We start from the raw sequence: 13,533 nt of genomic DNA, 5'->3' as shown, positions 1-13,533 counted from the left end.
TGTTTTCTTTTTTCTTTTTTTACTGTTTATTTCTTTTGAGAGAGAGAGAGACAGAGTATGAGTGGGAAAGGGGCAGAGAGAGAGGGAGACACAGAACCTGAAGCAGGCTCCAGGCTCTGAGCTGTCAGCACAGAGCCTGATGCAGGACTCGAACCCATGAAATGTAACATCATGACCTGAGCCGAAGTTGGACGCCCAACTGACTGAGCCACCCAGGCACTCCTAAACACAAAAGTCTTGTCTAAAGACGTCCATAAAAGCCCACTAACTACAGGAACAGTAGAGCCACACCAGGCCATGAGGGAGAAGCCATAACTCAGTCACCTTGGGAGTCTCTCACAAAAGCCGCGTACTCAATAAACCACAGATATCGACTAAGTAGGTGAATTTGACGATGATGTGTCAATATTTATTTAGTGCCTACCAGCATCTACAATACACAGACATGCAATGCCTGAAGTCAACCAACACAGAACAGAGGTTGGCTGAGATTCTAACAGCAATGTTCTATAAGGAGAGATCTTATTTCAGATGTACCTGTTTGGGTAGCTAGCCAATACTGATGCTAGTCCTTTCTTCATAATAATTTCAGCACAATAACTAGAGATCATTTAACCGAGTCAGTCAAGGTACCCTGAGAAACAAAAATATGTAGAAGAAAGTACCAACTTCCAAAGTTTTCTATTACATATTAACACTAAAATGTTCTCTTTTAAAGTGGTGCTAAACTTCTAGAGGCAGGGGGAAAAAAGTAAAAACAAAAACAAACCAACGTCTTTAGTTATATTCCACTTCAATTAAAGATGGTTTTCAAGTAGCGTTTGCGTGAGATACTAAGGCCAAATCGGAAGTCAATTACCCCATCCTAGGAGACACGAGCGTGTCCAACGTCGGCCATGCCTCTTGCATACTAAGGAGTAAAGAAAAGCAAGACTCACCTCAAAGTTGTACTTCTTCATCTGGTTGAAGTGTCTGCAGTACAGATAGAGCATGCCGATGCTGCTGCCCACCGCGATGTAGTCCCCATTGGTGTCGAGAGCTGTGAGGTAGACCACGACGGACCGGAAACCCTTCTGGACCTTTGTGGGAATGGCATTGAGGAGATAGTACAAAGGGCAGAACTCTCTGAAGGTAACCGGTTCTGATACTGATGCCATGGCCGAGGTTTCCGCAGATGATCTTCAGGCAGGAAAAGGAATGTTTGATTGGCATCTGGGGAAACCTGGGGGCTAGAGGACAAGGCGTCGTAATTCTTTCAACGTCTGGTCACGCCAAAGAGAAGTCATGTTTAACGGTGGGCGCGAGGAACTTGCAGGTGGGGAAAAATTAGAGCTGCGGCTTATTTCAACGGAGAAAGTAAACCAGGTGTCATTAAGATCACTTCGAGCATTGGGGCGCCTGGGTGGCTCAGTCGGTTAAGCCGCCGACTTCGGCTCAGGTCATGATCTCGCAGTCCGTGAGTTCAAGCCCCGCGTCGGGCTCTGTGCTGACGGCTCAGAGCCTGGAGCCTGTTTCCGATTCTGTGTCTCCCTCTCTCTGACCCTCCCCCGTTCATGCTCTCTCTCTGTCTCAAAAATAAATAAACGTTAAAAAAAAAAAATTAAAAAAAAAAAGATCACTTCAAGCACTTTATTTTTTTTTTCAACGTTTATTTATTTATTTATTTATTTTTTGGGGGGGACAGAGAGAGACAGAGCATGAACGGGGGAGGGGCAGAGAGAGAGGGAGACACAGAATCGGAAGCAGGCTCCAGGCTCCGAGCCATCAGCCCAGAGCCCGACGCGGGGCTCGAACTCACGGACCGCGAGATCGTGACCTGGCTGAAGTCGGACGCTTAACCGACTGCGCCACCCAGGCGCCCCTCACTTCGAGCACTTTAATTCAATGTGCACGTCAGTATGTACTGGCCTCTATAATTTATACTGTGCTAATAAATACTACGGAGAAACAGAAAGAATATTAGAAACAGTCCTTATTCTCGAGCAGTTTATGATCTAGCCAGGCAGGCAAAAGAAACAGTGAAGACACACAAAACCACATGTGATTGGGTGCGAAGCTGTAGGCCTTGATAAGAGGGACAGAGTAGTGGGAAAGGCTTCACTGGAGACATCCTGAAGAACACAGCTCGTGAGGACGGACGGAACATGAAGAGAAAGAGGAAAGCCATCGTCCCAGGAGGACAACGAACCAGTCCTGGTGTGGAAGTACGCTCGTTGTGTCGAGACAGCAGAGAAGCACGTCCCCCAGCTGGATGCCTGCAGCCCCCTCGATGCTCAGAGCCTCCGCGATGCACCTGCTCCACCCTGACACCCGTACCTCTTGGCACTCTGAGTTCAAAGCCTCCCGCAATAAAGAGACTCAGTCCTTACACAGTGTGCTGTCATTTATGAAGGGTTCGGCCCCTCATTTACTCCTTGTCCTACCTGTGAGATCAGTGGCGTCGCCTCCAACTTTGAGGAGAAGGGCCTGAGGACCCAAGGGTCACAAGACTTGCCCGTGACCACAAAGCCGAGACCTGAGTCCAGGTCTTCTCGCTCCAGGTCCTGAGTCTTTCCAATCGCGCCATCACAGCTCTGACAGACAAGCAGCAGCTACAGGCGGTGCCCGATCCTGACTAGAGCTGGAGGGGTATATTCTAGTCCTTCAGTTCTACGGAGACTTTAAGCCCCTCTGGTAAGAACTTGTTAGGATGCCGGATTTGCGGTCTGCTGAACTGTGGCTTTTTGATTTCTATAAAGCTGACTGACCAACTTCAAGTTCTCTTATAACAAAACTCACACCCAACTCATTCTCACCCAGGGGCCCCAACACTGGGCTGTCCCTCCCACTTGGAATGCTCTTTCTCCAGGTGTCACTCAGATTTTGCTTCTTCTCAGCATATGGGTGTCTGCTAAAATGTCCCCTTATCCACGAGGTCCCACCTGACCATCCCCTGCAGTGTGCTTCGTACCACCACCACCAAGCACTCTCTGGTCCCCTCTCTCTGCTTTACTTGCTCACACTTCTTCTGCCTTCTCTCTTGACTGGCCGTCTCTGCCTGACCCCCTCTACCATCACTGGTCTGTAAGGCCCACGAGAGCAGGGCCACATCTGCCTCACTCACCTCTGTAGCCCCCAGCACCTCGAAAAGGATCAGGCATATCAGAGGCACTCAGTAAGTATTTACTGAATGGATGAATGAGTCGTGTACGAGGAAAATCTGCAAGGAAGGAAGGAGTGACAAGAGTGGAAGACCAACAAAATAATCACCTTCTCTCCAATCTTGCCTCAACTCACTGCAGGAATAACACCCCCCCTGGATCTCTATGGCATACCCAGCGATCCAAGCAGTTTCAGATTCCTGTTTCATTTGATAATCACAATAGTCAATACGAAGAAGCAAGCAGTGTAATTTGTGAGAGCTCCCCTAATGGTAATAATAAGAATCACATCCCTCTGTGATGGTTAAGAAAATTGACTGGGGCCCCTGGGTGGCTCAGTTGGTTGAGCAGCTGACTCTTGATTTCGGCTCAGGTCATGATCCCAGCATTATGGGATCGAGCCCCATGTTGGACTCTGCGCTGAGCATGGAGCCTGCTCGAGATATTCTCTCTCTCTCTCTCTCTCTCTCTCTCTCTCTCTCTCTCTCTCTGGGCACCTGGGTGGCTCAGCCAGCTAAGCATCTGATTTTGGCTCAGGTCATGATCTCACAGTTCGTGGGTTCGAGCCCCGAGTTGGGCTCTGTGCCGACAGAGTGAAGCCTGCTTGGGATTGTTTCCCTCTCTCTCTCTCAAAATAAACAAACATTAAAAAAAAAAAATATATATATATATATATATATTCTCTCTCCCTGTCCCTCTCCCCCTCTCGTGCGTGCTCTGTCCCTCTCTAAATTTCTTTTTTAATCTTAAAAAAAAAAGAAAGAAAATTGACTGATACATCCCTTTGTAGCAGAGGTTGAAGCTCTGGGAGGTTCTGAAACGTGCCCAAGCTCACATAGCTTCAGTGCACGTGCCGCTGAAGTGAGCACACACATAGCTTTAAATGGCTGACGCAACAGGCATCTGGATGGTGAATGCTGTGCCGTCCATACAGCAGCACGGTTCATAAACCTATAACTAGGCAACGGCAAGACTAATCCTTGATTTATGCAAGTACTCCAGAAAGGTGGGCGAGACTCAGATGATGCAGGAATCAAATGAAAATGAAATGGCCTCGTGCACTCAAGTGAAAACAGTTGCTGACAGATACCACGGGAAAGGAGGTAGATCGCTTAAGGACATGGGACAATAATCCAAAATGCAAAGAATGACAATAGCAACAGCGCTAATCGCTAATGCTATTACTTCATAGAAACTATCCTTAGCACACTAACCCATTAAATCCTCGCCAAATCAGGACCACTGTAATCTCCGTTGTACAGATGAGGACACTGTTGCTATTTCAACAATCTTTCCATCTTCAAGCGTAAGGCAGCATAGGAGCAGTTAAAGGCTTTGTTTCCTTGATGGGCGTGTAAATGCGAACACACTGAGAAGCCATAATTTATACAAAGTTTTTATTTTATTTTATTTTTTTTTCAACGTTTATTTATTTTTGCGACAGAGAGAGACAGAGCATGAACGGGGGAGGGGCAGAGGGAGAGGGAGACACAGAATCAGAAGCAGGCTCCAGGCTCTGAGCCATCAGCCCAGAGCCCGACGCGGGGCTCGAACTCACGGACCACGAGATCGTGACCTGGCTGAAGTCGGACGCTTAACCGACTGCGCCACCCAGGCGCCCCTATACAAAGTTTTTAAAATGAAAATTTTTTTGGGGCGCCTGGGTGGCGCAGTCGGTTAAGCGTCTGACTTCAGCCCGGGTCACGATCTCGCGGTCCGTGGGTTCGAGCCCCGCGTCGGGCTCTGGGCTGATGGCTCAGAGCCTGGAGCCTGTTTCCGATTCTGTGTCTCCCTCTCTCTCTGCCCCTCCCCCGTTCATGCTCTGTCTCTCTCTGTCCCAAAAATTAAAAAAAAAAAAAAAGAAAAGAAAAAATTTTTAAACAGTTATAAATGTTCACCATCAAAAAACTGAGGGGTGCCTAAGTGGCTCAGTCAGTTCAGTGTCCAACTCTTGATTTTGGCTCAGGTCAGGATCTCACAGTGGTGGGACTGAGCCCCACGCTGAGCTCTGTGCTGAAGGTGGAGCCTACTTAAGATTCTTCTTCTCTCTCCTTCTCTCTCTGTCCCTCTCATCTCCCCACCCCCAGCTCGAAGGCATGCACACTCTATCTCAAATTAACAAAAAAAATTGAGGGGCGCCTGGGTGGCTCAGTCGGTTAAGTGTCCAACTCTTCGTTTCAGCTCATGTCATGATCTCATGGTTCATGGGTTCGAGCCCCGCATCGGGCTCTGCGCTGACAGTGCAGAACCTGCTTGGGATTCTCTGTCTCCCTCTCTGCCCCTCCCCCCTTCTCTCAAAACAAACTTTAAAATTTTTGAAGTATGGAAAATTACAAAGAACTAAATAAATGGCATTAATAATCCCATTGTACAGGGGTGCCCAGGTGGCTCAGTCGGTTGAGTGTCCGACTTTGGCTCAGGTCATGATCTCACGGCTGGTGAGTTGAGTCCCGCGTCGGGGAGTCCGTGCTGACAGCTCAGAGCCTGGAACCTGCTTGGGATTCTGTGTGTCCCTCTCTCTCTGCCCCTCCCCCACTCACGCTCTGTCTCTCTCTCTCTCTCTCAAAAATAAATAATGAAACACTAAAAAAAAATAATAATCCCATCGTACAGAGACATGCTATATCTACAGGTAGCGACAGACACACATGTGCAGACACACACAGTTTTTCACTTTATAAACCAGAAGCATTTGCCATTTCATTAAATATTCCGCCAGAACACGATTTTTAATCTGTACAGAAAAGCTGCAGCGAGCACACTATATGCATAAACCAAAATTTTCCGAACCAAAATGTTCTAATTTCTGCTTTAGCGGACGAGACCTCCTCAGAAGCAAGTGGAAGGACTAAGCACTTCACAAACGTCAGCTAGTACTATTTCCTCCTTTCAAAGCCATTTTCCTCAAAGCAGCTCTGTCAAATTTAAAAATTCATTCCCTTGATCTGATACCATTCACTTGTCAGCTCCATAATCTCCATACGAAGGGATCTGAGACTGCGGCCTGGTTAGAAGGGGCCGGAGGATTTGCCTCGAAACTCATCTGCAAGGCAGGTACACTATTCTAGCTTGGATTATGCGTTTACTTGTGGTGGCTTAGGAGGTATTCGTGGAAGGACAGAGTCCCTGGAATCATCTCTTTGGCGCAATCAACGGTAACACTATCAACTTCAAAAATGTGTAAGGATCCCTTCACTTGCATGCCCCAGCACAGATTAAAAATTATCACAATTCTGTGGCAGATAATGGGCAGTATAATCAAATTTTGAATCAATTTTTGGGGCTGAAATCCTAGCATTCGTGCCTGACTTCTCCCTCTCCTTCACCCCCAGAGCAACCCCTCACCTCGTTCCATCAACTCTATTGCCTGACCTACCTCACACCTGGCCCCTTCTCACCAGCTGTGGCCATGCCCAGGAGGAAGCCATCACGTGTCTCACCTGGGCCTCTGCGACATTCTTCTCCTGCTCTCCTGCTCCCACAGCTGCCCTCTAGAACCTAAGCTCACACACAGCAGTGGGAATGAACTCTGTGACTTCATTGGAATTAAAAACTTTCGTGCTCCAAAAAACACCACCAAGACACGGAAAAGACTACTCACAGAATTGGGAAAAATATTTGTTAATCACATATCTCATAATGCATTTGCATCCAGAACATACAGAGAACTCTTAAAAATAACAAAAAGACAATTCTTAAATGGACAAAGGATCCGAATACATGTTTCTCCAAAGAAGACATAAAAGTGGCCAATAATTTGGGGCACCTGGCGGGCTCAGTCAGTTGAGCATCTGACTTCAGCTCAGGTCATGATCTCACAGTTTGTGAGTTCAAGTCCCATGTTGGGCTCTCTGCTGTCAGCCCAGAACCCGCTTCGGATCCTCTGTCCCCCTCTCTCTGCATCTACCCTGGTTGCACTCTTTCACTCTCTCTAAAATAAATAAACATTAAAAAAGTGGCCAAGAAGCTCACCATCATTAATCCTCAGGGAAATGCAAAATGAAACCACAATGAAACATCACTTTAAACACTAGGATGGCTATAATAATAATAAAAAAAGATATGTGTTAATAAGAATGTGAAGAAACTGAAACCCTCATACGTTGCTGGTAGAAAATAGAATGATGCAGCCACTATGAAAGGGTCTAGCAGCTCTTCAAAGGTTAAACAGAGTTACCACATGACCCAGCAATTCTACTCCTAGTTGTATATCCAGGAGAAATGAAAACATATGTCTACACAAAAATTTGTCCACAAATGTTCATAATATCACCTTCATAATAGTGAAAACTGAAAACAACACCAATTGTCCATCAAAACAACAGTATATCCACACCATGGAATATTATTCAGCAATAAAAAGGAATGAAGTTCTGATCCATGCAGAACATGATGAACCTTGAAAACATGATGCTAAGTGGAAGAAGCCAGACACACAAGACCACCTATTGATTCCATTTGTATGAAATGCCCAGAATAAGCAAACCTAAAGAGACAGAAAGTAAATCAGTGACAGCCTAGGGCTGGAAGAAGATGGGAATGTGGGTGGAGGTGACTGTTAAATGGTATGGGGTTTCTTTTTAGAATGACGACAAAACTCTAAAACTGGTTGTAGTGATGATTACATATCTCCACGAATACACTAAAAACCACTGAACTATATACTTTATTTTTTAAATACTTTGCACAAATTTTTCTTAAAGTTTATTATTTTGTGAGAGAGAGAGCAAGCGGGGAAGGGGCAGAGAGAGAAGGAGAGACAGGATCCCAAGGAGGCTCCACACTGTCCACACAGAGTCCCATGTGGGGCTCAGACCCACGAACCGTGAGATCATGACCTGAGCCAAAACCAAGAGTCGGATGCTTAACCAACTGAGCCACCCAGGCGCCCCAACTTGTACACTTTAAATGGGTAAATTATATGGCATGTAAATTATACCTCAATAAAATTATTGCAAAAAAGAAGAAAAAGAAGGAACAGCTCTCCAACACCTATTCATCCTAAAAACTTCAGTAAACTAGGAATAGAGAGAAATTTCCTCAAGTGGACAAGGAATACCTATAAAAAAACAACAGCTAATAGCACACTTAACGGTGAGAAACTCAAAGCTTCCCCACTGTGATCAGGTGCAAGGGAAGGAGCTCCCTATCTCACCACTCCTTTTCAACATCACACTGGAAGTCCTAGCCAATGCAATAAGACAAGAAAAAGACACAAAAGATAGGGTAGAAAAGAATAAAATTGTCTTTGCAGATGACATAATTATCTATGTAGAAAGCCTGAAAGAATCAACAAAAAACTGAAACTAGTAAGCAATCATAGCAAGGTGATGATACAAGCTTAACATACAAAAGCCAACTGCTTTCCTATATACCAGCAATGAACAAGTGGAATTTGAAATTTAAAAACACAATTCCATTTATATTAGCATTCCCCCAAATGAAATACTTATGCCTAAATCTAACAAAATACGTATAAGATCAATATGAAGAAAACTACAAAACTCTCACGAACAAAATCAGAGAACCAAATAAACGGAAAGATACCCCATATTCATGGGTAGGAAGATTTGAAACTGTCCAGATGTCAACTCTTCCCAACTTGATTTACAGTTGGGAATGCAATCTAAATCAAAGTCCAGGCAAATTACGTTGTGGTTATCGACAAAACTATTTTAAATTTACACGGAGAAGCAAAGAACCAGAATAGCCACGAGCCAACACAATACTGAAGGAGAAGAACAAAGCTAGAGGACGATACTACCCGGCTGCCAAACATACTCTAGAGCTACAGTAATCAAGGCAGTGTGGTATTGGCAGAACAAATAAATCAACAGAACAAAATACAGAGCCCAGAAACAGACCTGCCCGAATATAATTAACTGACACCCTGACAAAGGAGCCAAGGCAATGCAATGGGGCACATGTTGTCTTTTCAACAAACAGCGCTGGAACAAGCAGACGTCCACATGCAAAAAACAAAGAAGGAAGGAAGGAAGGAAGGAAGGAAGGAAGGAAGGAAGGAAGGAAGGAAGGAAGGAAGGAAGGAGAAAAAGAAAGAAAGAGAAAAAGAAAAAAAGCAATCTAGATACAGAGCTTATACCCTTCACAAAAATTAACTCAAAATGGATCACAGGCTTAAATGTAAAACACAAAACTATAGGGGCACCTGGGTGGCTCAGTCGGTTAAGCGACTGACTTTGGCTCAGGTCATGATCTCGCGGTTTGTGGGTTCAAGCCCCGCCTCGGGCTCTGTGCTGACAGCTCGGAGCCCGGAGCCTGCTTCCGATTCTGTGTCTCCCTCTCTCTCTGCTCCTCCCCCGCTCACACGCTGTCTCTCTCTCAAAAATAAATGAAGATTAAAAAAAAAATTTTTTTTTAAACACAAAACTATAAAACTCCTACAAAATAACACAGGACAAAACCTGGATGATGTTGAGTATGGTGATGACATTTTATTTTATTTTACTTCACTTTAAGTAGGCTCCATGCCCAATGTGGAGCCCAATGCAGGGCTTGAGTTCATGACCCTTGAGATCAAGACCTGAGCTGACATCAAGAGTTGGACGCTGAACTGATTGAGCTACCCAGGCATCCCATGGTGAGGACATTTTTAGATACAACACTAAAGGTATGATCCAAGGAAGAAATAACTGATAAGCTAGACTTCATTAAAACTAAAAAATTCTGCAAAAGAAAATGTCAAGAGAATGAGAAGACAAACCACAGACTGGAAGAAAAGATTTGCAAAAGACACATTTGATAAAGGACTGTTACCCAAACCATATGAAGAACTCTTAAAACTCAACAATAAGAAAACAAACAACCAGGTTAAAAAATGGACCAAAGACCTAATAAGACACCTCACCAAAGAAGATCTACAGATGGCAAATAGGCACATGAAAAGATGTTCCACATCATATGTCATCAGGGAAATGCAAACTAAGATAAGATACACATGGGGCACCTGGGTGGCTCAGTCGGTTGAGCTTCCGACTCTCGATTTTGGCCCAGGTCATGATCACAGACAGGCTCCTAGGATCAGGCTCCACACTGACTGCTTAAGAGTCACTCACTCGCTCTCTCCCTCTGCCCCTCTCCCCCACTCGTGCACTCTCTAAAATAAAGAAAAAATTTTTAATTAAAAAAAATGAGATGCACGCCTATTAGAACAGCTAAAATCCAGAACACCGACAACACCAGATACTGGTGAGGATGGTCCAACAGGGACTGTCATTCATTGCTGGTGGGAATGCGAAATGGTACGATCACTCTGGAAGACCATCTGGTGGTTTTCTTACAAAACTAAACATAACCTGGGGCACCTACCTGGCTCGATCCATACGGCATGCAACTCTTGATCTTGGGATCGTGAGTTTGAGCCCCATGTTAGGCACAGAACCTACTTAAAAAAAAACAAAACTAAACAGAATCTTATGATATGATCCAGCACTTAGATACCTTGGTATTTGCCTAAAGGAGCTGAAAACGTACGTTCACACACAGACCTTTACTCAGATATCTATGGCAGCTTTACTCATAATTGTCAAAAGCAGCTAAGATGTCCTTCAGTAGGTGCATGTATAAATCAACTGTGGTCCAGGGGCGCCTGGGTGGCGCAGTCGGTTAAGCGTCCGACTTCAGCCAGGTCACGATCTCGCGGTCCGTGAGTTCGAGCCCCGCGTCCGGCTCTGGGCTGATGGCTCAGAGCCTGGAGCCTGTTTCCGATTCTGTGTCTCCCTCTCTCTCTGCCCCTCCCCCATTCATGCTCTGTCTCTCTCTGTCCCAAAAAAATAAATAAACGTTGAAAAAAAAAAAAATTTTTTTTAAAAAAATCAACTGTGGTCCATTCAGAAGACAGAATGTTATTCGGAGCTAAAAATACATGGGCTATTAAATCATGAAAAGACAGAAAGGAACCTTAAATGCGTATTAATGAAAGAAGCCAATCTGAAAAGGCCACATCCTCTATTATTCCAACTATGTAACACTCTGGAAAAGGCAAAACACTATGGAGACAGTTAGAAGATCAATGGTTGTCAGGGGTGGCGGGGGAGGGGATGAAAAAACAAAAGCACAAGATTTTTAGGGCAGTGAAAATACTGATACCATAATGGCAGATACGTGCCATTTTACATTTGTCCAAACCCACAGAATGTACACCACCAAAAGTGGGTCCTAAAGTAAACTACGGACTCTGGTTGATTATGATGTGTCCGCGGAGTTTCATCAATTGTAACGAACGTCCCACTCTGGTGGGGGATGCTGACAACGGGGGAGGCGGTGTGAGCGCAGGGACAGGGGTATATAAAGTATTTCTGTACCTTCTCTTCAACTCTGCTGTGAACCTGAAACTGATCTGAAAAAATAAAGTCTTTCTTTTTTTAATGTTTATTTATTTATCTTGAGAGAAAGAGCATGTGCACGAGTGGGAGGGGGATCAAGAGTTGGAAGACACCCAGGTGCACCCCCCCCTTTCAAGTTTCTTTTTTTTTTTGACATTTTATTTATTTTTGGGAGAGAGAGAGTGTGTGTGTGTGACTGGAGAGGGGCAGAGAGAGAGGGAGACACAGAATCTGAAGCAGGCTCCAGGCTCTGAACTGTTGGCACAGACCCTGACGCGGGGCTCAAAACACGAACCACGAGATCGTGACCTGAGCCGAAGTTGGCCGCTTAACCGACTGAGCCACCCAGGCACCCCAACGCCCCCCTTTTTAAAAAGAGTTCTCTGAAAGAGAAGTGGGTGCATCTCATACAACCCATCCCATTCAAAATCCTTCAGGGGTCCCCCAAGGCTCAAATAACCAAATGCCTTTCGGTGGCCTCATCGGGCTCTGTGCCGCCAGCCTTCCTGGCTCCCCCATCACATCCCCATCCCTCCCCACCTGGCCACCAAGCTCTTGCGGCACTGGCCCCCTCTGTCCCTCCTCAGGCCTCTATCCCCTCTACTCCAATGATCCTTTATCTGACCCCACAAACCTGCCTTCGCAAAGGCCCTCCCTGGGCAGATGGCTTGTAGTCCCTCCACCCCTCTTCCCTGTCCTGTCACCTTGTGTACGTCCTTCGTGATTCTCATCGCAACCTTCAGTCACTTTACCTGCTAAGCAGTTCAATGATCTCTCATGAAAATATACGCAACAAATGTAAACCCCAGTACCTAACAATATCTTTGGCACAGACCAGATATTCAGTAAAGATTTGCTGATTGAATAAATAAGACGTTAATTTCAGGTCTTACTGCAAAATAATATTCTCAATCCAATCTTTTTTTTTTTTTTAATGTTTACTTTTTGAGAGAGAGAGACAGAGAATGAGCAAGGGAGGGCAAAGAAAGAGAGGGAGACACAGAATCCGAAGCAGGCTCCAGGCTCCAAGCTGTCAGCACAGAGCCTGACGCCAGGCTCGAACTCACAGACCGTGAGATCATGACCCGAGCTGAAGTCGGACGCTTCACCGACTGAGCCATCCAGGCTCCCCTTAACCCAATCTTTAAAATCAATGATGCTTCCTTGGTCACAAATATTTCCATTAAAAGTACAAAACATCACTCTACAACATCCTTCCAGAGAGGATGCTTCTCCCCACAATGGCGCCTACCATCAACCCCATACACTGGAAGGGTGTCAGGCGCTCTCCATGCTGACTGACAGCAAGCACCCTGATGCCACCTTGGTGGGCCGCTTTTCAAAACTGGAGCAAGGACTACAATGTACAGTCTACACCATTCACTCAGTACAGGAACCCTGCACTGCCAGAGCACTCCACAACTCAGATGCTTTAAGGACTGTCTCCAAAATCTCCAGGAAGACAATTAGTATCCCTGTTGTACAATCTATTTTTGAAGTCTGGCTACAGCATCCATCACTCCTTCAAGTGTTAAAATCTCGTGGCTGAGCACAATGGGAATGAAGTCATTTATCTCCCAGACGAATGTCACTGCCCCGCTGCCGAGCCTGTTGGCTGGCTGGCCGGTGCACACAGGCTATAGCCTCACGGAAGCGTGGAAAGAGAACATTTTTTAAAAAGATGTGTATCTAGGGGTGCCTGGGTGGCTCAGTCGGTTAAGTGTCCGACTTCAGCTCAGGTCATGATCTCGCGGTCCGTGAGTTCGAGCCCCGCGTCGGGCTCTGGGCTGATGCCTCAGAGCCTGGAGCCTGCTTCCGATTCTGTGTCTCCCTCTCTCTCTGCCCCTCCCCCGTTCATGCTCTGTCTCTCTCTGTCTCAAAAATAAATAAAAACATTAAAAAAAATTAAAAAAAAAAAAAAAAAAAGATGTGTATCTAGCCTGGTGCCAGGCTTCCCTTCCTTCCACACACTCTACCCCGCAGCTGCAATGAGCTTCCCAGCACAGGCCCTGAACACACCAGGACCTGTTCGTCTTTGCAAAGGCCTC

General features: G+C 45.6%; 1 protein-coding gene across 5 annotated transcripts in view; it reads right to left on the bottom strand.

Annotated features, from left to right (window-relative positions):
- TECPR2 (tectonin beta-propeller repeat containing 2) overlaps positions 1-13,533 on the bottom strand; it is a 108,074-nt gene that overhangs the window by 92,203 nt on the left and 2,338 nt on the right. For 2 of the 5 annotated variants that reach the window (XM_030320028.1, XM_030320021.1), the window contains exon 2: positions 939-1,229. In XM_030320028.1, coding sequence (XP_030175888.1) covers positions 939-1,157 — 219 coding nt within the window. In that variant the 5' untranslated portion in view covers positions 1,158-1,229. Of the gene's footprint in view, positions 1-938; positions 1,230-3,103; positions 3,161-4,354; positions 4,512-13,533 lie in introns of those variants that run through there. The other 3 variants (XM_030320023.1, XM_030320022.1, XM_030320025.1) reach the window with 3 other exon arrangements.

Source organism: Lynx canadensis, chromosome B3 (assembly GCF_007474595.2).
Source record: "Lynx canadensis isolate LIC74 chromosome B3, mLynCan4.pri.v2, whole genome shotgun sequence".
Classification (NCBI taxonomy): Eukaryota; Metazoa; Chordata; class Mammalia; order Carnivora; family Felidae; genus Lynx; species Lynx canadensis.
Note: the sequence above shows the minus strand (reverse complement) of the source record. Positions and strands in the feature narration are given on the sequence as shown.